We start from the raw sequence: 21835 nt of genomic DNA, 5'->3' as shown, positions 1-21835 counted from the left end.
TCAAAATACAGCGACCATACCTAGGGGCAGTAAACAAACAAATAAATACAGCAACAATTAAAATAAAAGTTGCACAATTGTCTGCTGTGTGCATGTCTGCTGTGTGCTTAGTTTTTAACTAAGGGCTCATTTTAAACATAGTATTCAATGCAGACCTAATTGATCAGTTCCGTATCAAATAATGAATTGGGTAAAAATGGTTTAACATAGTGTTATTAGTGATTGATATAAATAGCTTTTAGTGATTGGAGTGAGCACAATTAACAATGTAGAAAATGGATTCCCCTACAGCAGCTAGAGTACTGTGAACTCTCCACAACAGTCCTACAATGTCCAAAGCCTATTCACATCCAAGCAAACATGAATTCACAACCAGGTTCTTGAGAGGCCTATCATTGTGGAAATGTGTCAATATCAAGACAAGGCCTATGTCAAGGGCTTTTTCAGACTTACTTTTCTGACTAAAATGTCCAAAACAGACTGCATCCCAGTTATCACTCACAGAAAGTCGCCTTGGATGAATTGTCATCCTGCCACACCAGCAAGACTAATAAGTGCACGATTGTTCACAAAGAAAGGGAAGGAGAATAAGAGAAAGCATGTGCTGGGTAAAAAGATAGAAATCCATTTGTATCTCCAGGCTGGGGCTATTTGCATGGCAATGAAGGCCGTGAGTGTTCAGCACTGTTCAGATGTGCCCCCAGACAATAGTGCCAGTGTTTGTTCTTCCCCAGGAAGTTTGAGAAAGAGAGTAAAAGAGGAGAAAATACAAAAAAAGGGGGAGTTTGTCAGTGGAAGGAATTGCGCATTGTGAGAACCATGTCCATTTGCTGCTACTATTATTGGAGCTAAAAAGCAGTTCAGTACCAGGGCCTTTAGTTAACCAGACTGTGATTGTCTTATTCTTCACCATGATGATCTCTGCTGGTAGCAGCTGTTGAAGAGTGAGAGAAGTTACAGAAAAATCACACAGAAAGGTGGGTGTATCTATTTATTTATAAGAAGATATGCAGAGGTTTCTTACATTTTAAGTTGGCATACTTATTTCATGTTCTTACATGATAGAGCACTGATGCTGAGTTTTCAAAATGAGTATTTTTTAATTAAAATGTTTATCAGTTGAAGTGTGAATTTGTGTTAAATTAATTAAATGACTCAATAAACGTGTTTACTGACTGTTTACTTACTGTTTTTTTTTATAACACAATTAGAATGACCTCAGGGTTGCTAAATGCAGTTCAAGCTGTAGTCATGTCTGTCCATGTGACCCTCACATAAAAGTTGCTTGTGCAGAAGGCAACTAATCTAAAGATGTTGAACAAACTATATGACCAAGGTTTATATTGTCATTCTTTTGACTTAACGTATCATTATACAAATTGATTAATATCTGAAGACAAAACAAATTGGTGCAGAGAAATCAAAAGGGAATGTATACGTCTTGTTTCACAAAAGAAACAACCTGGTTTCTGATGCATGGTAGACACTAATTACTAACATAACAACTCGCAAGACTGCTACTAAATAGTACATGGTAGCGTAACGTTCTGACATTGTTTGTTCAGCTTGGTGTATTCATGTTCCTTATTTAGGAGTGGTAGATGTCATTACTTTCTGAAGCTGAACAGTAAACACAATGTCCCAACATGGGCTCCCCAATGACCAATTAAAAAAAAACATAGTTTTGTTGAAGTGACATGACAACGGTTAGATTCTTCATAGGGAGATCAATCATTCTCTCTTGGAAATCAAATGTGGAACATTCCCAGCAGCACTCTATATTAAAGTGACATTTGGAGCTATCTATAGTTAAGTCACTTCCATAGCATGTGCTATACCCAAGAAAAGTCACATGGTTGCCATGGTTGCCAAGGAAGCATAGATAGAGTGCCCTGTACAGTATCTGTTTTTGTGATAATTTTTTTCAAATGTTATTTTGCTAACTTCTTGATGGTTGAGCTTAAATATTTAGTTGTGAACAATGAAGTTGTAGTACTGACAAAATTTTTTGCTTGATTTGGCTAGCTGCCTGTATACCTAGCTGCATTTGTTTCTCTATTTGTAGCTTTTAGCAGCCTTGTATTGAAAATAAAACTAAAGTAGTTATTTGACTTATTACACCGTAGTTACTACATGTTTTCTATAAAGACAACCATGCTTTATATTTATGGGCATTATGGTACATTGAACACATAGACATTGTAGACCTGGTCAGTTATATTGATAGTTTTAACAGTATGTGATGTGATATGTGAATAATGTAAATATCTCCATGAGAGTGTGTATAGGAAAGTAATGTGATGGTCTCATGGCATCAAGTGCTTAACATTGCGAGACCAAAGCACATTCTCACTCGTGTCAAGTGGTGGAGTAGCAGAAATGGGTATGTGTTCGTGCTCCAGGAGGTTTGCTGGAATGGGAAGGAAAATGCCCATTACTAAAGAAAAAAAACTGCAGCCGCAGGGTTCTACATGCACTGATCCTAGTTATCGCCCAAAAAATCTAAGTGGTGCAGCTAATAGAAAATAGACCTCTTTCTGAGCTTGCTCAGATCAACACAGCAGCTTAATTTGCATTTCTTGAATTTCTTTGACAGATTCTATAAGTAGTCCACCACCAGCTATGTTTCATTGTGCTACCTGATGCTATTGAGTCAGATGCCATTTCAGTTTCATTATCATGGAAATAAGATATTGAAAAAATATACTCTAATAGACATGCGTTGAAATATTATCAATCAATCGGGTATGGCAGTTACATTTTTTTTATTCATATAGTATGTTGTTTTGGCATTCGATTGTTATTATATTGCTGATTACGTAAACTGCACAGTACCTATTAAAGATTTAATTGAAAAAGCCTGCCCATATAAATATAAACAAAAATATATATTTTTATAAGACTTTGTATATGAACAGGAGGTTTGCTAAGCTACATAATTTTGTACTTCATTTTGTTAGCCAGCCAACCATTTACAGATCTGTTGGTCAGCGAGTCAGCCAATCATACTGCTGCGTGACTTATCTGGCACTAATCTTTATTGGCATACTTAGTTGGGAGATGTTAAACATGGGGAGTTGCCTCTAGGTAGCATCAGGGTCTGTTGTCTAGTTTTGGCCCGCAGCGTTCAGTTAGGCTGCTTGGCAGCAGTATGAAGGCCCATCATTACCTCACGACTCACTGGCCACTAATTGGAATGTCACTCCACAAGCAATGTGCTGATATGAATATGCTCAGTTAAGACGCTCTTACACACAAACATGTTCACTTTCGCTTACACTGTACAACCAAAATGAATTTCTAAAAGGAAATTGAGCATTGGTAATAGATTTTTTGTAATTATTTTTTTATTATTTTGCATTGTAGAATAATGTATAGTTGTTGGAAGTACACTTAGTCCCTCTAAGTTAATATGACTATTAAACAATTAGACATTAAAAGTACTTTCTGCTTCAACAAATACTATAGGCATAGTGCACAATATACACAGTATTATTTGTTTTATTTGCACACATAATTCTCTAGCATCTCTAGATGTCTATATTTCTAAATGTATGGATACATACAAACATTGCAATTACAAGACATCTTTCACTGACTGAAAATTTTCTTTTGTATTTTAATGAAACATCATTTGCTAACACTTCCCATTAAGTTGACACCTACTACTATGTAACTGCCATGTAAATACATGTTAACAACTGTATAAACAACAATGTAATACCACAGGTTTTACTTTGTAATTGCAATAGAATAATGATTTATCAGTGTAGGTTACTACAGCTTCAGGCTGACCCTCAAACATAGCCTGACATTCAGAATTCAGAGGTAAGAGTAATTCTACTTAGAGATTGCATAGATATGCACAACATATTACACATCTCGTCTACAATTGGAGGTTTAAAAATAGGGTCAGTAATCAGTAATGCGTCTTTAACTGACAAACACCTCAGGCTAACTTCCCATGCTTATTGTCTGTGTACAATGTTTTCTTCACTTAAATGTTATGTAAGAACAATTCATTTATAATTCATATTTACCTAGGAATTAGCAACTTATGAGAAAGTGAAACAAAAAGCTAAAACCTTTGTAATACCATGTAGTGACATTTGTGGTTAATATGTACCTACCCAGGAATAAACAACAATGGGTTTCTCATAAACTGCTTATTCCTAGGTAGGTAGACAAATGTAACTTCTTATTCCTAGGTAGGTAGACAAATGTAACTACATGATATTACACAGGTTTTACCAAGAATCTCTTACAGGTCCCAGACGTGGGACCAGGAAGGCAGATTATATGACCTCTAAAACAGGATAAATAATATAACTGAATGACTGCATTGGTTTATAGGAAAGGAGTCTTAAGATTTTTTAAGTTCTCTTTATGTTCTCTCTTTCTGATAGCACAATCATTTACATAACATGTTCTATGTTTGGTGAATCATACAGTTAACTTCATACTATTTCTAAGAACAAACATAAATCCTGACTTCACACATACACACAATCTCACCATTGGCTGTACAAACCCAAGGCCTGTCTATAGAATATGAACTCATTGAGCTGTAATCATACAAATAAAAATGCCTTTAGAAAAATGAATGTGATCATAAAGATACTTCAATAACAGACAATTGGCCTGCATTCCATATTAATACCTTAACTTTAGACAATAAAACACTATCTGGAGGCCTTACATTAAACTGTATTTCAATAACTGCTTCAAGGTAGATAAACCTAAATCCTGCTAAAAGGATATTATAAAATCTTAATTACAATACAAATATTCTCAAAACATATATGAGTGGAATATAAAAGGAAAAATAAACAATTGGTGCGCAAAACTTTTCATTGCATTTGATGTTCATTACGTTAGCATTGCTAGCTACTCGGATAGCCCAAACAAGCTAGAGCACCCAAACTAAATAAAAGTTTTATAATTCGTAATTCAATACCTACCAAGAGATTGTTGTCAACTACTAACAATGTTATATCAATCTTGATTATGAGGAATTAGTGTTTGTCACTTTACAAACCTGTAAAACAGGATAAATAATACAACACAACGATTGTGCAGATTTGTTGTGGTTTGTTGTAGTTTCTTACAAGATAAGAGAAGATCGCCTGACCTACTCCCCAAACATAATGGTCCTCTGCTCGCTAGTTCCCCCTAGTGGTTACATGAGGTATAAGTGGTTCTCAATGACCTCCAGTGGAATTTCTCAATTGAAAAAAATACTGAACACAGCAAACCAATAAAATACAATTATTTTACATAGTTAAGGTAAAAAATAAACAACATTTCCACCAGACAGTTGGAATAATTGTATTGTTGATACATAAAATTTGAGTGTTTGAAGGAAACATTGTAGCTAGGTAATAAGCATGGGAACTTAGCCTGTTGTGTTTGTCTGTAAAGATAACTGACATTACTTTTTAAGCCTTCAATTGTAGGTGAGTTGTGCAATATCTCTAAGTAGAATTACTCTTGTCTCAGGGTCAGTGTGTAGCTGCAGGAGGGGCAGCTACCGTTTGGACACACATGGAATAGCATCCTACAAAATGTTTGTAATTACCTTTTGTCTTTAGTTTAATAACCTATATGGATTAATAATTACTCAATTGTATTTACAATGTAAAACCTGTGGTATTACAATGTTGTTTATACAGTTGTCCTTATGTATTTACATTGCAGCTACATAGTAATAAGTGTCAACTTAACGGAAAGTGTTACCCAACATTTTATTTCTCAAATATATCTCAGTAGTTTCTTTGAACACATTATTTTCAGAAGAGAACATGCAGACAGCAACTGTTACCCTGTTACACTCTCTATGAAACCACTTTTAATAAGGGTAGCATAAAGACTTTGAAGGAAACAATATACTGTCAAGATACTAAAATAGAAACTCCATTTTTTATGACAGAGACAGACACCAGCTGTTGGTGTTGCATAGCTTTTGGTTACCATACCAATGCAATGCTGTGGTTTCATATTGGTTTCTCTGTCATTGGCAGAAGGGACCAACTGATATATTGCATGGTTGTCATGGCGGTCCTGTCAAACAGAAAATAAGAAATGTTTACTTTCATTTCATAGCTCCATTAGAAAACTACAAAAGGCACTGGAATTTGACTGTTAACTTTTATAGAACTTTAGTTAGCAGACTACAAAACCTTTTTTGTAAAATTAGGATAAAGTTCCACAATTCATATTTACAGTACCACAGTATTAAAGTTACCATACAATGTCCCTGACCTACACTTGACCAAAGCACCACATTTAAGGCATTCAGTGGTCTTGAACTTTATCATTGGAACATCCATTCAAATTAGAATTGTTCAAGCGCATATGTCGCTATTTTCCACATCTAACCAGGCATTGATTAAATTGCAAGGCTTCATTAGTCAGCTGCATAGCTCCGCATCATGCTGAAGGAATGATGCTTGGGTCCTACTGCCCACCCATGGAATACAATATACTGCCTTGTCTGTACAAAACAGAGGAGGCTTTTCACCCTGACAGAATTGAAAATCCAGACCCCAGCATTAGAACATCCTTCTAAGAAATAGAAATGCATAAACATCATGATCTTTTGAAATTGCTTCCACTTCAGATATAATTCTTGGACATCACTGTGGAAGTTGGATCTTTCAGTAATAGCTGTTTAAAATGTATTTTCATGTCTTTACATGCAGTGTTTGACAAGGAGTTGATAGAGGGCACGGCTTGTATTTTGATTTCTGTCAAAGCTGTTAAATATACTCTTGTCTTGTCAGCTAGATGGAACAATTAGATAGGAAAGATGACATGCCTTTCCACTTATGTAAATTCATATCAGGTTTTGTTCTGTTTAAAGTAGGAAGGTTGACTTTCTTTAGCAAAATTATTTCACTTATAATTTCCATTGTTTAAGGTTTCAAGACATAGAGATATGTACATGAATATCATAAAATGAACCAAGTTATTCATTGCAACCACTTTTTCCCATTCCACAGCAGAATGGTCGTTAACACCACCAGGCCAACATGGCTAGCCACGTTTCTGAGGCCCACAACGTATGCTCAGATGCTCAGAGGAAACTTTTTAATAGATCAGTGACACCAACATCTCAGCGCACTAACCACAGGAAGAAAGACAGCTTGGAAAATGGATCAGTGGATTTACACAATGCGCTGTCCTGGTATACTGGCCTTAGCTATTATCCTGTCAATGACGCAATGCTGCGTGTTGAGTGAGTCGAGAAGTCCACACGGTCTGAAATCCAACCCACAGCTGGGCGAGGGGTCTATTACCACCGCATTGCATCGTAGATTCAGACGGACCTGGGTCTGGGAACCAATGCTTGTACCAGAGGAGGACCCCACTCCACGTGTTATTGGCCAAGTAACAATTCTCTTGAATGAAAATATTCTACATTTTAGACGTGCCAAATGAAAATGCTCAGTAGAAGCATTTATGAAAGAATTATGTTACAAATTCATTTTTCATCCCTTTTCTTCTTTCCCTTAGCTGAAATCAGACAACGAAAAAGTGGATAACTCGATCAAGTACATTCTGTCAGGGGAAGGTGCTGGGGAAATGTTTGAAATTGATGAATATTCGGGTGAGATTCGCACTTTGCAGAAGTTGGACCGCGAACAGAAGGCCTTCTATGTTCTTCAGGCTCAAGCTCTTGATAGAAGTTCCAACGAGCCCGTCGAGCCACAGTCGGAATTCATCATCAAGGTCCAGGATATCAATGACAACATTCCCCAGTTCCAAAATGAACCCTATATCTCCAGCATCCCTGAAATGTGTCCTATTGGTACGTTTGACATATCAGTATGTAACTAAAACAGTGTCCATGTTAGCACAGTCTTGGTCTCAGCAGAGCTTTGAAACAAATCTCACAAAGCTTTTTTCAAAAACGTTATTTCATCAGTTCTCATTTGAAATGTTGAAAAAATTAAAGGGTATATGACTGTCCCATGTCACCCTTTCAGGGCATTGAAAGTATTGGTTTTGGTGTCATGCCCATAAATCCCCTTTTATGATTTTTCTTTAATAATGTTATCATTACTAGTGCCCTTTCATAGCACAAGCATTACCATTTCAATTTATATGTAATCTGCCTTTGCAGAATAATATCTTTCTTGTAATAAATCATAATGCATTTTACTCTTAGAAGGAGAAAGAGAGGAAAGGAGAGTGGGAAAAAAGGAGAAAGGGGAAAGAGGGATAAATAAAGAAAAGAGTGGAAATACTGAAAAGCAGAAATGGTCTTAGAGAATGAAAGATACACAAAGTAATACCCCGGCTAACTGATAGAAAAAAAGGCAGAGCGATCGCTAGAAAAAAAAACTGTCAGACTTGTAGAGAGAGAGGGACAAAGAAAGATAATGATAGAGTGGTGAGGAGAGAGAAACAAGAATGATGGGGAGCAAGAGACCAAGAGAGAAAGAGAGATGTCACGCCGGGGGTTAGAGAGGTTGTCACGCACACCTGCCCAGCCTCAGTGCCTAGTAAAAGGCTATGGTGAGCGCTGGGCAACCAGTACCATTCCAGCCCCCTCCCTCTGCATCTCTGAGCCAGACAGACAGACCCTGGGGGACTGTGGGATTATCGCTTTATTTCCCTGTTGGCTGGAGTGGCTGGAGGGAGGCTGGGGGGGATGTTTCAGCCAAGCCTACCGGTGTGATCCTCTGCCCCCCGTAGGGACTACTGTGGCCCAGGTGACAGCCACAGATGCTGACGATCCCCTTTTCGGAAACAATGCCAAGCTCATCTACTCCATCCTACAGGGGGAGCCTTACTTTTCTGTGGAACCGAAAACAGGTACACTTATCTGCTTGAGATACACGAGACAGACGCCTGTTAAGATTAATTAATAAGACATTTAATTACTGGTTTAAGATCAGGTTTTTTATTTTAAAAAATGTTATTGGGCATTTGTGCTTCATAGAGAAACTGGGGAAACATACAGTAGAGAGTTCTTGCTAAAACAGAAGATGGTCAGATTTGAACCAATGCCTGAGCAGGACAAGTGCTTCATTTGATTTGTATATCAAACTGTGTAACACAAGAATGTGTGAGAATCACAGCCCCTCTTCCTGATTCTGTTTTTAAATATCATCCTTCTGGCTAAGGGATCATTGTGACCTCGATGTCCGACATGGACAGGGAGGCCAGGGAGCAGTATCTGGTGGTGGTGCAGGTGAAGGATATGCTGGGACTCAGCGGCGGTTACTCCGCCTCCACAACTGTCACCATCAGCCTGACTGATGTCAATGACAATGGACCCACCTTCCAGCACAGTGAGTCACATCAGTCACTGCCACACACTCTTGACGCCACTGGCAAACCTCACACACATGCTGATTCCCATCACAAAGGAAGAAAATTGGATTGTGGAACGGTCACCTGCTATACGTGGCAATTCGAATTGGGAGCCCCTTTATGATCTTACTGTTGTAGACTGCACAGTGCATGTACAGGTAACCGCCAAAATGAAGGAAACAGTTCAGTAAATGTGGAAGACAAATGACTCTATATTGACACTATGTGCTTACAAAAAGTTATGGTTCCAGAGCTAATTAGCCATTAACATGATGTTATTAACATTTGGCAAGAATACAATCACAGATATAGGGTTTTACAACAGGGAGACAAAAAGACCACCAAGAATTTTACAGTCAAACATAATAATTTCAAAAGTAGGTGATAATGTAAATGCATAAATGTTTGAATGGTCATCAGTCATCATTAAGTAGGCTTTACACGATACAAGCCAAGGTACAACAGGCCATATCAATACAGTAGGCTTGTTGCTTTCTATGGTCAAGCACAACAAAGAATAAAATACATGTCTATTAAGCTGAAGTTAAACCTTTATAGAGTATTCATTCTTTCAGATGCTATTAAAAACATCAAATTACAGGGAAGAACATAAAGAAGATTATAAAAAGAGGGTCCATGGTTTACCCTGAAAAAATCCTGACAATTGTCACATTGTCTTTCAACTATTTGAATCTGACATATTATAGGCTTTTTTAAGGAATCATTCCCAGCAGGAGATGCACTGTGTATCTCATTTGGCTTTGGCAGCTTTTTTCCATTAAAAAAATATATTATTTTATACTTCATTGTGTTTCATGTATTCCATTATATTCTCAGGATAATAGAGGACTGTCTTGACTGTAATAATGGCATGGGAAAATAAGAGCATATTGTCTGTTAAAGGCCATTGTAGCCATAATCACCCTGAACCAACCATCACAGCACAGCAACAGTAGCCTAGGGTTTCGTGACAGACACAGCTTTAAAAAAGCAACAGCAGCACCACTACATTTACGGGTTTCGTGAAATCATTGTCACATATTATATGATATATATTAGCCGCCATATATGGTGTGTTTTATCCATTGTTTCTACTACATCATAATTGAACAGTGTGACCAAGGCGGGGATAGCATGTTTGAGATAGATACATTGTATAATTACTTGTCTGGGTAGAAGTGCATAAACCCATTATTACCACTAAATGGTTGTATCTCTGCAAGACTGTTCCAGACACTTGAAGAATATATGCATTGAAGATGTTCTAGTGGCTTGTGGTGACAAAACACCCTATATGCACTATATATTGGAAATGATGTGCATATTCTGAGAGTGTGTGTGTGTGTGGGTTTGTGTGTCTGTTTGTGAGCCTCCTGGATGAATATAATCATTCACATGTGAAAGGACTTTTGTCATGACCTTTGGAAACAAACTTGGCCTTCTCTGAGATAAACCTCTCTGATAGCTCAGGGAAGAAATCAATTTCTCTCAAGTGGAAAACAACAGGGACAGCACTTTTAACAAAGTATGCTGGTATTTTAATTCTTCCAAATATTCTTATGCTATTTGTACAGCAGTGAGCAACAAATAGTCATTAAAAAGTGTATCATTTCTTTCACATACGAACTGACCAAACTTTAAAGCATATTATGTGTTAGTGAAGTCGTTTTTTATTTTGGATATGTAATCTATTCAATGTCCAACAATGACTGTGGCAGTCCTCCAAACACACTAGAAGACAACCACATTTGGGCCAGAATTATAAAGACCTACTATTAGTTGTCTGACTCACCACCAGTGACTGACCACAAACCCCAAATTACATCTGTTATTATTCTTCCAACACCAACAACTCAACACTAAGACATTTAGTTGCACAGAGAACTATTAGAAACTTTTAATAAAATAAGCAGATTTGCTGATTTGCTTATTGTATTGTAGCAGGCATGTGAAAACATTTCTTTTTATGTTTAGTAAGTAATATTCATGGTCCAACTCAGTGGCCTTGTGGTTTGTGTCGGCCCTGAGATTGAAAGTTTTGGATCGATCCCCAGCTGAGCCATGCCAATCATTGTACAAATGGGACCCAAAACATCTCTGCTTTGACACTCTGCATTAGGGAGGAAGATTGGGGCTAAGGCCTTGCGATAAACTAGCATCAAGTCCAGACGGGTGTATTTGTACATTAAAACTGCCTGATGCTACAGAAACGGGACAGCTGGCTCCTGTGCCTATAAGCTGTTCAAGCATGTGTGAGGCTTTTTCCTTTTGCCTTTACATTACATAGAATATTCAGCAACACAGCTCTTTAATGACAGATGACAGATATTGAGTGAGCACTTTATTGGATTTCCTTCTGTCCTTCAAGTGACCTTTAAGTGTATGGGTCTTCCACTGTGTTTTCGGGTCTGGGGTTCCACATGAAACAAAGGATAGAATTGTCCACTATAAATGTGGTCTATGGAATTAAGTGCAAACTATGTCAAAAGATTTTCATAGGGGAAACAAAAGGCACACTACAAACCAGACTCAAACAGCATATGTACCATATGGGTAAGGGGAACAAGAGTACTGTATGTTATTCACATTTTAGTTCACAATTTGATTATTTTTGGTCTGGAGTCAAATGGGAGCTGGTCCAGGGCACAGAGGCAGAGGTTGGAAAGAACTTGGATTGGGCGTCTCCGAACAATAGATCCTAGGGGCCTAAATGAAAAGTATTAAACTTACCTTGGTTTACTTACCTGATGGATGGGGTTCTCTTTGGGAGAATGAGGGGTTATAGGAAAACCGCTCATGAGGAATGTTCATTTATTTATTTATTCTTATATATGTTGTCTAAAGCACTTACCTTAACTATGATTGCACTTATTTTTTATAACTCAGTGTGGTGTGAATTTATTTTATTTGTTGTTTGCTTACTTTTTTAGCGCTTACCTTGAGTTGATAGCACTTAACTTTTGTCGTTGATTCGTCCATTGCTGATTTGTCCTTGTTGGATAGCCCTTATTATTTTATACTTACCTTTTATTTGTTTATTTAGTGGGCGGTTCCCCCTTCCTAACCCTAATTCCTATACCTGACCGTAACCCTTAGACCCTAATACCCATCCTATATATTTTTTTGTTCCTGACCCTAACCCCAATTCCTTAACTCTAACCTTAACCCCTAGACCCCTATGCCTAACCTCAACCTCAATTTCTAAATCTTATCCTATGATCATTTATACCCACCCTAATCCCTAGATTCCTACACCTATCCTGAACCCTAGACCCTTATAGCTAACCCTAATTGTCCCATCCCCTTACCTATTCCCATCCCTAGTTTTCAAACTCTAACCCTAACCCCTAGTCCCTATTCCCTCATCTTAACCCCTGGGCCCCAAAGTTAAGCTTAACATTTATCCACCACTTTAATCCTGGCCTTTAGCTTTCAACTTCTAGTCCCAGTGGATCCCTTATCTTAGACCTCTTTTTTATTTTTAATAAATATAACTTGATGCCTTATTGGCAACATTGGTTTCTTCTCTTGTGGGAAAGGGTTTATATATTCCCTTATATATCTCCCCCTGGTTTTTGTCCTGGTTCATTGTTAAATCTTTTTGTCACTAAAATATTTTTATACAAGTCTTACCATTTATTAAGTGTTGCTTCTGCCAGTGCATACCAGATTTGTATGTTCACTAATTAACCTAACATTAACCCCAGTGCTTTGATATCTAACCTCAACCCTAACCTTAACTTCAATGCTGTGATACCTAACCTTAACCTTAAAATGCATTTATGACATTATGTAGCGACAGACACTATGCTTTAGTAGCGTTCGTAAGATATTATACATTTTAGCCAATTCGTAATGTATTATACATTTTGATAGAGCATTGTAATGTAACCTAACGTAAAATATACGAAATCGGGTGCCATGGATTTGCATAAAATAGTCTATGTATTCCCCTGAAACAAGATGTGGTTTTGGACTGTTTTCCCTCAGACCTTTATACATTTGCCGTTCCGGAGTCAGCACCAGTAGGCACCACAGTGGGCAGGATCAAGGCAGATGATGGCGACCTGGGCATCCATGCCCGGATGAACTACAGTTTGGAGGACCTGGAGGACAGTGGCACCTTTAAAGTCCAAACAGATCCAGTCACACAAGAAGGGGTGGTTCTACTGGCAAAGGTGACCAGAGATGAAACACTTTTCTTGCTATACTGTGCTGTGCTATAGTAATTAATACAAATTGTTACTTCTTGTAAAGTTGAGGCTTACTGGTTACTGTGGTAACGTCATAAGGCTTCTTTGTTTTCATTTTGTGTTTGATTGGCCAATTTATTTTATTGCAATTATTTTACACTAGACTTGTCAATGCCTTTCACAGACTTTGCATCATGCCACCAAATATTTCGTTTTTTCCAACCAAGACACGGGGGAATTGAATGGTGATGACATCTGAAGTTATTGGCTCAGCCTGAAATACATATATTTTTTTAACTAGCATCATCTTGTCAGTTGAAATGCTGCATCAGTTGACCTTGAAGGAGGCAGTGTGACAGAATTGACAGGAAAAGATGGATCAATGTGCTGGCTCTGTGCAACTTTTTTCATAATGAACATTTGGGTTAAGGGAATTTTGGCATACTGTATTACACTGCTGGATAATCAATAAACAAAAGAGGTCTTTTAGTTGTTTCATGCCCAAAAGAGCCTTCACTGAACAACTAAGCTGGAGAGCTGTCATCGATATTTCTTTTTTCTCACTCCTTCAGTCTCTGGACTATGAGAGCAAGCGACGGTTCGTCATGGCTGCAGAGGCGGTCAACGATCACATAGACACCCATTTCCTGAGTTACAATGAGTTTCGGGACAGGACGACTCTCAAGATTGTTGTTGAGGACGTTGATGAGCCCCCCATCTTCAGTGAACCTGATTATAAGTGGAAGATTCTGGAAAATGCAGCGACAGGCACCATAGTTGGCACCGTTAGTGCCAGGGACACTGATTCAGTCAATAACCCGATCAGGTAAAGTAATAACACCATACTCTTTATTGTCCAGTGAAATGGAAAAAAAATAAACCTACAATTACACAAAAACAATGCATTATAACACATTCAATTAAGAATAATAATTAATTCACACAGTCTTTGTCTAGCCTACTGTCTGCTCATTTTGTACATACAGTGGGGAGAACAAGTGTTTGATACACTGCTGATTTAGCAGGTTCAACTGTGAGTGACAGAACCTAAAACAATGTATTAATTTGCAATTAATTAGCATTTTATTGCATGACATAAGTATTTGATACATCAGAAAAGAAGAACTTAGTATTTGGTACAGAAACCTTTGTTTGCAATTACAGAGATCATTAGTTTTCTGTAGATCTTGACCAGGTTTGCACACACTGCAGCAGGGATTTTGGCCCACTCCTCCATACAGACCTTCTCCAGATCCTTCAGGTTTTGGGGTTGTCGCTGGGCAATACGGACATTCAGCTCCCTCCAAAGATTTTCTATTGGGTTCAGGTCTGGAGACTGGCTAGGCCACTCCAGGACCTTGAGATGCTTCTTACGGAGCCACTCCTTAGTTGCCCTGGCTGTGTGTTTCGGGTCGTTGTCATGCTGGAAGACCCAGCCACGACCCATCTTCAATGCTCTTACTGAGGGAAGGAGGTTGTTGGCCAAGATCTCGCGATACATGGCGCCATCCATCCTCCCCTCAATACAGTGCAGTCGTCCTGTCCTCTTTGCAGAAAAGCATCCCCAAAGAATTATGTTTCCACCTCCATGCTTCACGGTTGGGATGGTGTTCTTGGGGACTGTGGTCCCAGCTGTCTTCAGGTCATTGACCAGGTCCTGCCGTGTAGTTCTGGGCTGATCCCTCACCTTCCTCATGATCATTGGTGCCCTACGAGGTGAGATCTTGCATAGAGCCCCAGACTGAGGGAGATTGACCGTCATCTTGAACTTCTTCCATTTTCTTGTTGCCTTCTCACCAAGCTGCTTGCCTATTGTACTGTAGCCCATCCCAGCCTTGTACAGGTCTACAATTTTATCTCTAATGTCCTTACACATGTCTCTGGTCTTGGCCATTGAGGAGAGGTTGGAGTCTGTGTGTGGACAGGTGTCTTTTATACAGGTAACGAATTCAAACAGGTGCAGTTAATACAGGTAATGAGTGGAGAACAGAAGGGCTTCTTAATGAAAAACTAACAGATCTGTGAGAGCTGGAATTCTTACTGGTTGATAGGTGATCAAATACTTATGTCATTTAGAAATCATACAATGTGATTTTCTGGATTTTTGTTTTAGATTCCGTCTCTCACAGTTGAAGTGTTCCCTATGGTAAGAAGTAAAGACCTCTACATGCTTTGTAAATAGGAAAACCTGCAAAATCGGCAGTGTATCAAATACTTGTTCTCCCCACTGTATATTCTATGTCTTATATTCTGACTGTTCAGCCTGATGGTCTTCAGAAGAAAACTTGTCTGCTTCAATTTTTGTTAAACAGTGAGACTTTATATCTCCTCCCGGAGGCCAGCAGCTCAAAACATTGGTCAAGGTTGTGTGTGGGGTCCTCTATATCCACTTGGCCTTGTCCTTTGCCAGTTTGTCAAAGAGGCCCTGAAGCCTCCTAAACTGCAGCCCACAGAGCTTGGAACAAAACTATACAACCCTCCTTAAGTGTCCAATAGGAGACAACCTGGACACACGCCCCACCTAGCCCAGCCCTGGGTTATAGCAGTCAGACATTAAGCTGGTCACGTCTCTTGCCAGATGCCTCCATGGAGTTAAAAAAATCACTCCATTCCCAATAGTGTCACTGTCTCAGTGTCTCTATTTTTACCCTTGAATATGTTGGATAGCCCATGCATGGTCATATTTATCACATATTACTTCAGTAGGAAATGAGGCCCGTTGAATAAATCATGGCTATTTTTTATACCTCAAAGGATATTTTATCTGTTGCTGTGCTATTATCACAAAGCGACGCGCAGAGGATGCTAGAAATGTAATAAAGCATTGTACGAGGTGACATATGGAATTCAGATTTCAAGTCATTTGCAAGTTGGGCACGTTGCAGAGGAGACAGTGTCAGTGCCTTTAGCCCACCCACCCCAGCAGTGTTAAAGAGTGGCAGGTGCTGCATATTGCTCACAGTATGCTATGTCTTTTGCTGAAGGTCTTCACAGAAATGCTTGTTGGAGAGCACAAATGGCTGAGTTTGAGTTATCTCAGATGTTTAATTTAGATATGAAGCATTTGGAGAAACATTCATCCGAATATCATACTAGACAATGAGTATATTAACCTGACCATTACTATTATTATGACTACTGCTGACGTAAAAGTGTTTTTATAAAATACATTTAATATTGGCAATAGGCAGAGTATGGTATTAGTCGTGTTAACGCTTTGTTATCTTAATCGGCATTAAGGTCTGGCAGTGTATTTGTTCTGTATATTTGTTAACCTCACTTTTTAAAGTGAGTTCAGAAAATTGTATGCATCTTATTAAGTTTTAACATACAAACTCAATATCCACCTCAATGGTTTATTTTTCATTGTCTGTTTTGTAGTTTTCTATGTCCCATCAGGTAATTCATTTCAGATGTGTCCATAAAAAAAAAAACATTAGAGAAACAGTTCTTCTTGCAAAGCATGTCAGCTTTTTAATGACACTATTATATTAATCTGAGTTAATTCATGTTAACATACCCAATGTGTCATACCATTGTTGCTCTTGTGGTTGTATCACATTTTTGTCTTACTGTCATACTGGGCTTTGATTGAGCCCTTTGTTGAATATCAATCATTGGAAACAGAAACATTTCCTCAATTTACCTCTCAGCGGTATGTTTTGTGTGCTTAACTATAAGAGACAGAGGCATTCCTTGGTAACTGTGTCCTGGTGATTTCTTTTCCAGATATTCAATTGACAAAAGCAGCGATATAAGAAAAGCTTTTAAAATAGACCCAAACAATGGGACCGTAACGATTGCAAAACCTTTGGACCGCGAGGAAGAAGCCTGGCACAATCTAACCATAACAGCCAAGGAAACAAGTAAGTAGAATCTCATTCATATATAGAATAAAAACTACACTGCACATGCTGATTAATAAATACAGAGATTGCACATTAATATTCACAATGATGGCTGACAATTACAAACTAAACCCCTTGTCAACCAGTTTCAAATAAAACCACATTTTCAATTCTCCTGAAAGGCTCTAAACTGTTTTATACCTGTTTTTGTCCATTATCCCATCTGCTTTGGAGTGAAACAAGCATTTGTGCCACTGTAGTAATCCAAGGAGATGTGAGCGTTCCAGTAAAATGGTTCTCATTTAGACTGCCTTGGTGACATAGCATTTCAAAACCATTTATGACATCCGTTTGATTCCAACAAATATGTCTTCCAAACTACAGAGCAAAACCATCTTTCCTCGTCGGCAGTGGTATTCATCCAAGTGCTGGACATAAACGACAATGCACCAATGCTTGCTAGGGACTACAAGTCACATGTCTGTGAAGGCACACAGTCAGGAGAGGTAGGATGCATTCCTCAGATTTCACAAAAAGTGTAATTTAACATAGGCATAAAGGTCTATGTGCCATGAACTGAATCAATAAGGTTTCAACTTCATATCCCTAAAGGGACAATGTTTATAAGTTAACTTGTCGGCTCTCAACCAAATAATGTGTCTTACAGTAGATATTTATAATTTCTGATGCTTAGTGAGAACCATTGTCTTTTAGAGCCATTGTATGACAGGTAATGTACATGGGTGTTTGTAGCTCATCCAGCTGATCAATGCTGTGGATTTGGATGATCCTAAGGAGGGACACCACTTTTACTTTTCCATGGTCACTGAGAAACACATCAACCCCAACTTCACCATCAGGGACAACCAAGGTGCAACACAGATATGTCCTCTGACTTATTAAACATAATAATCATCTGTCCTAATTTAACTACCTGTGTAGCAATGCACCGAAAGATGTGTTTGCATTACATATCCAAGGCAATTTTCAAAATCTTGTGATGCTGTCTTAATACAGACAACTCTGGTTCACTCCTCACTTAGTGTCTTATCTATCACAGACAACAGTGCTAGCATCCTGGCACGACGGAGCTCGTTCACCCGTAGCGACCGTACCCAGTACCTGCTTCCTGTGATGGTAGTAGACAGTGGATCCCCTGCCCTATCAAGTACCACTACCCTGACTATCAGCGTGTGCAGCTGCCAGCCCGCTGGACACTGTCCCACAAGTGGGGTGGAGGCCCAGGCGCTCCCCATGGGTGTCAGCCTCCAGACCCTGCTGGGCCTTGTGATCTGCCTTGCAACATTCACAGGTAGGAAAGATGTGGGGCATCTCTGCAGTGTTCTGTTTTAGGCGTTGAATTGCATTTAAAAGCTTTGGATCTGTGTGTCCATTGTGAATGTGTTTGCATAGAGACATTGTACATGAAATCAGATCATAAAGTGACTTTTTTTCAACAGACCGATTGTGTTAGAGTGAAGTAGTGTAATTCTCCTTCGCATCAGCTGGGCAAGTATGGAGTGTGTGGCTTCAGTTATGGGTTGCACGTTTTGTCGCATTGTTGTTTTAAACGTTCTTTACAAGACTTATCATTCTACTCATGGGATTGACACTTAGCATTGAGGAAGATTAATAGTGGCTTGGAAAGGGACATTTCTAACCAAGGTAATTAGCATATCATTAGTAGGAAAATCTATTTGCATCCCTGTGAAGTCATCAGATTGACCTCAGATGTAATTTTAGCTTGATATCGAGGGGAGAATACTGGATTTTACCTAGCTAATGTTAATATCACATTATTATGGTATTTTGGGCAATCTTTACTAGCAAGCTTAACTAGTGAATGGCAGTTTACTGTCAAAAGCAAATAGCCAATATTATACGGATAACTAATTTAGATGAAACAGCCATTAATCAATGTTCAGAATGAGTAGGCACTGCTGACTGGCCGCCACTTGCATTTTGGAAGACAAGATTCCTGAGACGTTTTCAGAATGTTCATAACGATAGGTTGATGCAACCAAGTGATGAAGGTGCAACCCATGAATAGTTAGGTATCTCTGAAACCTATCCCAGTCTCATTAATCATATTAATAACGTAGTCAAACTCAATAGTGTGCCATTAACAAGAAAAGCATAAAAACTGTAAAAGCTTAGCAAAGCACATAAATGTGCAGCCAGTTATGTGCTTATGTGAGACCCTCCATCAATACCAATGCCGTCCTGGGACATTGATGGCTTTGCAGTAGTGTAGTGGGCTTATTATGACATCTGCTGCTTTGGGTAATACCTATACCCATCACATGAAATATTAATAGCAATGCTTAGTGTGCTAACTTCCCCTCATATGAGTGTAAAACCCCATATAAACAATCAGCACTGGAACACCGCAAGCTTAAATGCCCACTAAGGATTTCTTTACTCAGATGCTGAGGTGAATTATGAATGATTTTCTTTATGAAATTGTTGTATTTACTGTACTATTCCTTGTGTTCTATTAATATTTATGTCTCAAAGATAGCCCCAAATAATAGAATAATACAACAATAGTTCACCCTATTATTTTCAGCACGTCTTTGAAGTGTGCATATTTAATACTGAAATTCTTTTCTTTCAAATCACCAGCCTGTGTGTTTAAAACATAATGATCTCCTGCTGGTCTTTGTCTCCAGTACTGTCCATTCTGATGCTGATTCTGAGAAGACACAGAAGGAAACAACAGGAGGGACCAGGGGGAAACAAGAAGGAGTTGGAACTGCCAGAGAGGGTTTCAGAGAAGGTGCTCCGCTACGAGGAACTAGGGGGTGGAAGAGGCGGTGACTTGGGGGGGTTCTGTCAGCCTGTCGTTCCCCTCCGCCCCCACCCACGCAGGAGGGACCGCAGGCTGCGCCGAGAGGATGTGGCGGCTAGCATCAGGATGTCCATGTCCCTGCGTCACTCCCACCTCATTGGCCCCGATGACGACATCTTCAAACAGTTTATCATGGACAGGCTGGACGAAGCGGATAAGGACCCCTACGTTCCGCCCTTTGACTGCTTGAGGTCATATACCTATGAGGGGACAGGGTCTGCCACGGGGTCTCTCAGTTCCCTGGAGTCATGGGATTTTGTGGATGCTGACCAGAGTCCTCGGGACCCTGGATTACGCCTCGTAAGACTGACTCTCTGGCAAGGTGGGGTGGAGGAAGAGATGACCTTCTGAAAAGGCTGATAATCCCTTACAAAATAGAAGTGCACATCACAGCCTGAACTTAATTTTGAAGTCTTTGATGACATAAATTACATATGCTTACTGGCACAGTAGAAATATAAGTAGAAACTATTATCTGTGTTATGACGGTTAGATTTTTTCTGTTGATCAATCAGTTTGTTAACCCTTTAGACCCAAATCTAATTCTAGAATGCTGCTGTAGATTTCTGAGAATTCTCAAAATAAATCATATTTTCTCTTACATTTCAGACAGACATTGCACAGAAACCAATAACAAATTATAATTACAAATTTACTTTGTTTTAAACAGCACATATTCAACTTTAATTTCACACCACAATCATGTGTCTTGGAATATTATACTTTTTCTCCCATCATGTAGACATTCAACACAACAAAAATTGTGAATGTGGGTTCCGTTCTCTGGTGTGTTCTCCCTCTTCCAACATCTTTCTAGCCACCTCTCACTTTATGAGTGCAGCACCCAATTGCCACTAGACAACAAAGGCCACTAGGCCTCATAGACCAACCAGATAGTTAGCTAGCTACAATAAACAGCTGAATACCTACCAATGTTAACTAGTTTGCTGACTACAAAAAACTAAACACTGTAAATCTTTTCATGGTGAGATTGAGCCAGCAATAATTTGTAGTCACTGCTAATGTGATCATAAAGTAACCATGTGGGACACAAATCTCAAAACACATCAGTAACCCATCAAGACAATTTTTTTTCACCCCCAATTTCCACTGAACGAACTTGTGTCACTGCGATAACTATCCCATGGGTTCAGGAGAGCCATAGATCCAAAAACTGCCGGTTGCGAGGAAGCGCTCACCCGCATTGCTTTATACATAGTCAGGTTCAGGCACCAGACCTGCCAAAATCCGCCGCCAAATAGGACTCCGGGCCATAACCGGCACTGAAACGACCAGTGCTTGAATCTGCGACAACTACCGCCTCCACTCATGGCTAGCTAGTGAAAGTGACATTTATGCCCAGACAACTTTTCTATAATCTGACAGACAAACCAGACAATTAGTTGGCTAGTTAGCCATTGCAGTTTTCATATGAATGAAATGGAAGAAATGTGAGAAAACAAGTTAGCTGACACTACATTAAAACACTGAAACGCTTTCCATTATGAGAATGATCAAGCAGTAATTCAAGTTGCACACTTGATGTGCTTGCCTATCAAGTTATCACGACATGATTGCAATTGTCAATTAAAAATATTACCAAAACTTCCCAGCATCAAAAA

General features: G+C 39.0%; 1 protein-coding gene across 4 annotated transcripts; it reads left to right on the top strand.

Moving 5' to 3' along the window:
- Nucleotides 1-799: 799 nt before the first annotated feature.
- cdh19 (cadherin 19, type 2) lies at nucleotides 800-21628 on the top strand. Of its 4 annotated transcripts, none has more exons than XM_013133159.3 (13): nucleotides 800-977; nucleotides 7002-7389; nucleotides 7516-7810; nucleotides 8701-8820; nucleotides 9132-9299; nucleotides 13312-13499; nucleotides 14087-14340; nucleotides 17244-17380; nucleotides 17747-17868; nucleotides 18116-18233; nucleotides 18423-18674; nucleotides 18823-18871; nucleotides 20035-20113. In XM_013133159.3, exons 2-12 carry the CDS (start codon nucleotides 7153-7155, stop codon nucleotides 18834-18836), a joined length of 1905 nt encoding a protein of 634 aa, XP_012988613.2. In that variant the 5' UTR covers nucleotides 800-977; nucleotides 7002-7152; the 3' UTR covers nucleotides 18837-18871; nucleotides 20035-20113. The 4 variants fall into 4 exon arrangements, with proteins under 4 accessions (XP_012988613.2, XP_012988614.2, XP_010863601.2 ...); XM_013133160.3 differs by having other exon boundaries at nucleotides 18823-18875; nucleotides 20035-20106; XM_010865299.3 differs by lacking the exon at nucleotides 18823-18871 and having other exon boundaries at nucleotides 7005-7389; nucleotides 20035-21628.
- The last annotated feature ends 207 nt before the right edge of the window (nucleotides 21629-21835 follow it).

The sequence above is a fragment of the Esox lucius genome, chromosome 21 (genome assembly GCF_011004845.1).
Source record: "Esox lucius isolate fEsoLuc1 chromosome 21, fEsoLuc1.pri, whole genome shotgun sequence".
NCBI lineage: Eukaryota > Metazoa > Chordata > Actinopteri > Esociformes > Esocidae > Esox > Esox lucius.
Note: the sequence above shows the minus strand (reverse complement) of the source record. Positions and strands in the feature narration are given on the sequence as shown.

Bases quoted from the DNA above. Each gene is read 5' to 3' on its own strand.
- cdh19 (XM_010865299.3), top strand. From the start codon at position 7,153: ATGGATCAGTGGATTTACACAATGCGCTGTCCTGGTATACTGGCCTTA. The intron at 18,234-18,422 runs GTGCAACACAGA...TATCTATCACAG, and splicing joins CACCATCAGGGACAACCAAG to ACAACAGTGCTAGCATCCTG. The intron at 18,675-20,034 runs GTAGGAAAGATG...CTTTGTCTCCAG, and splicing joins CTGCCTTGCAACATTCACAG to TACTGTCCATTCTGATGCTG.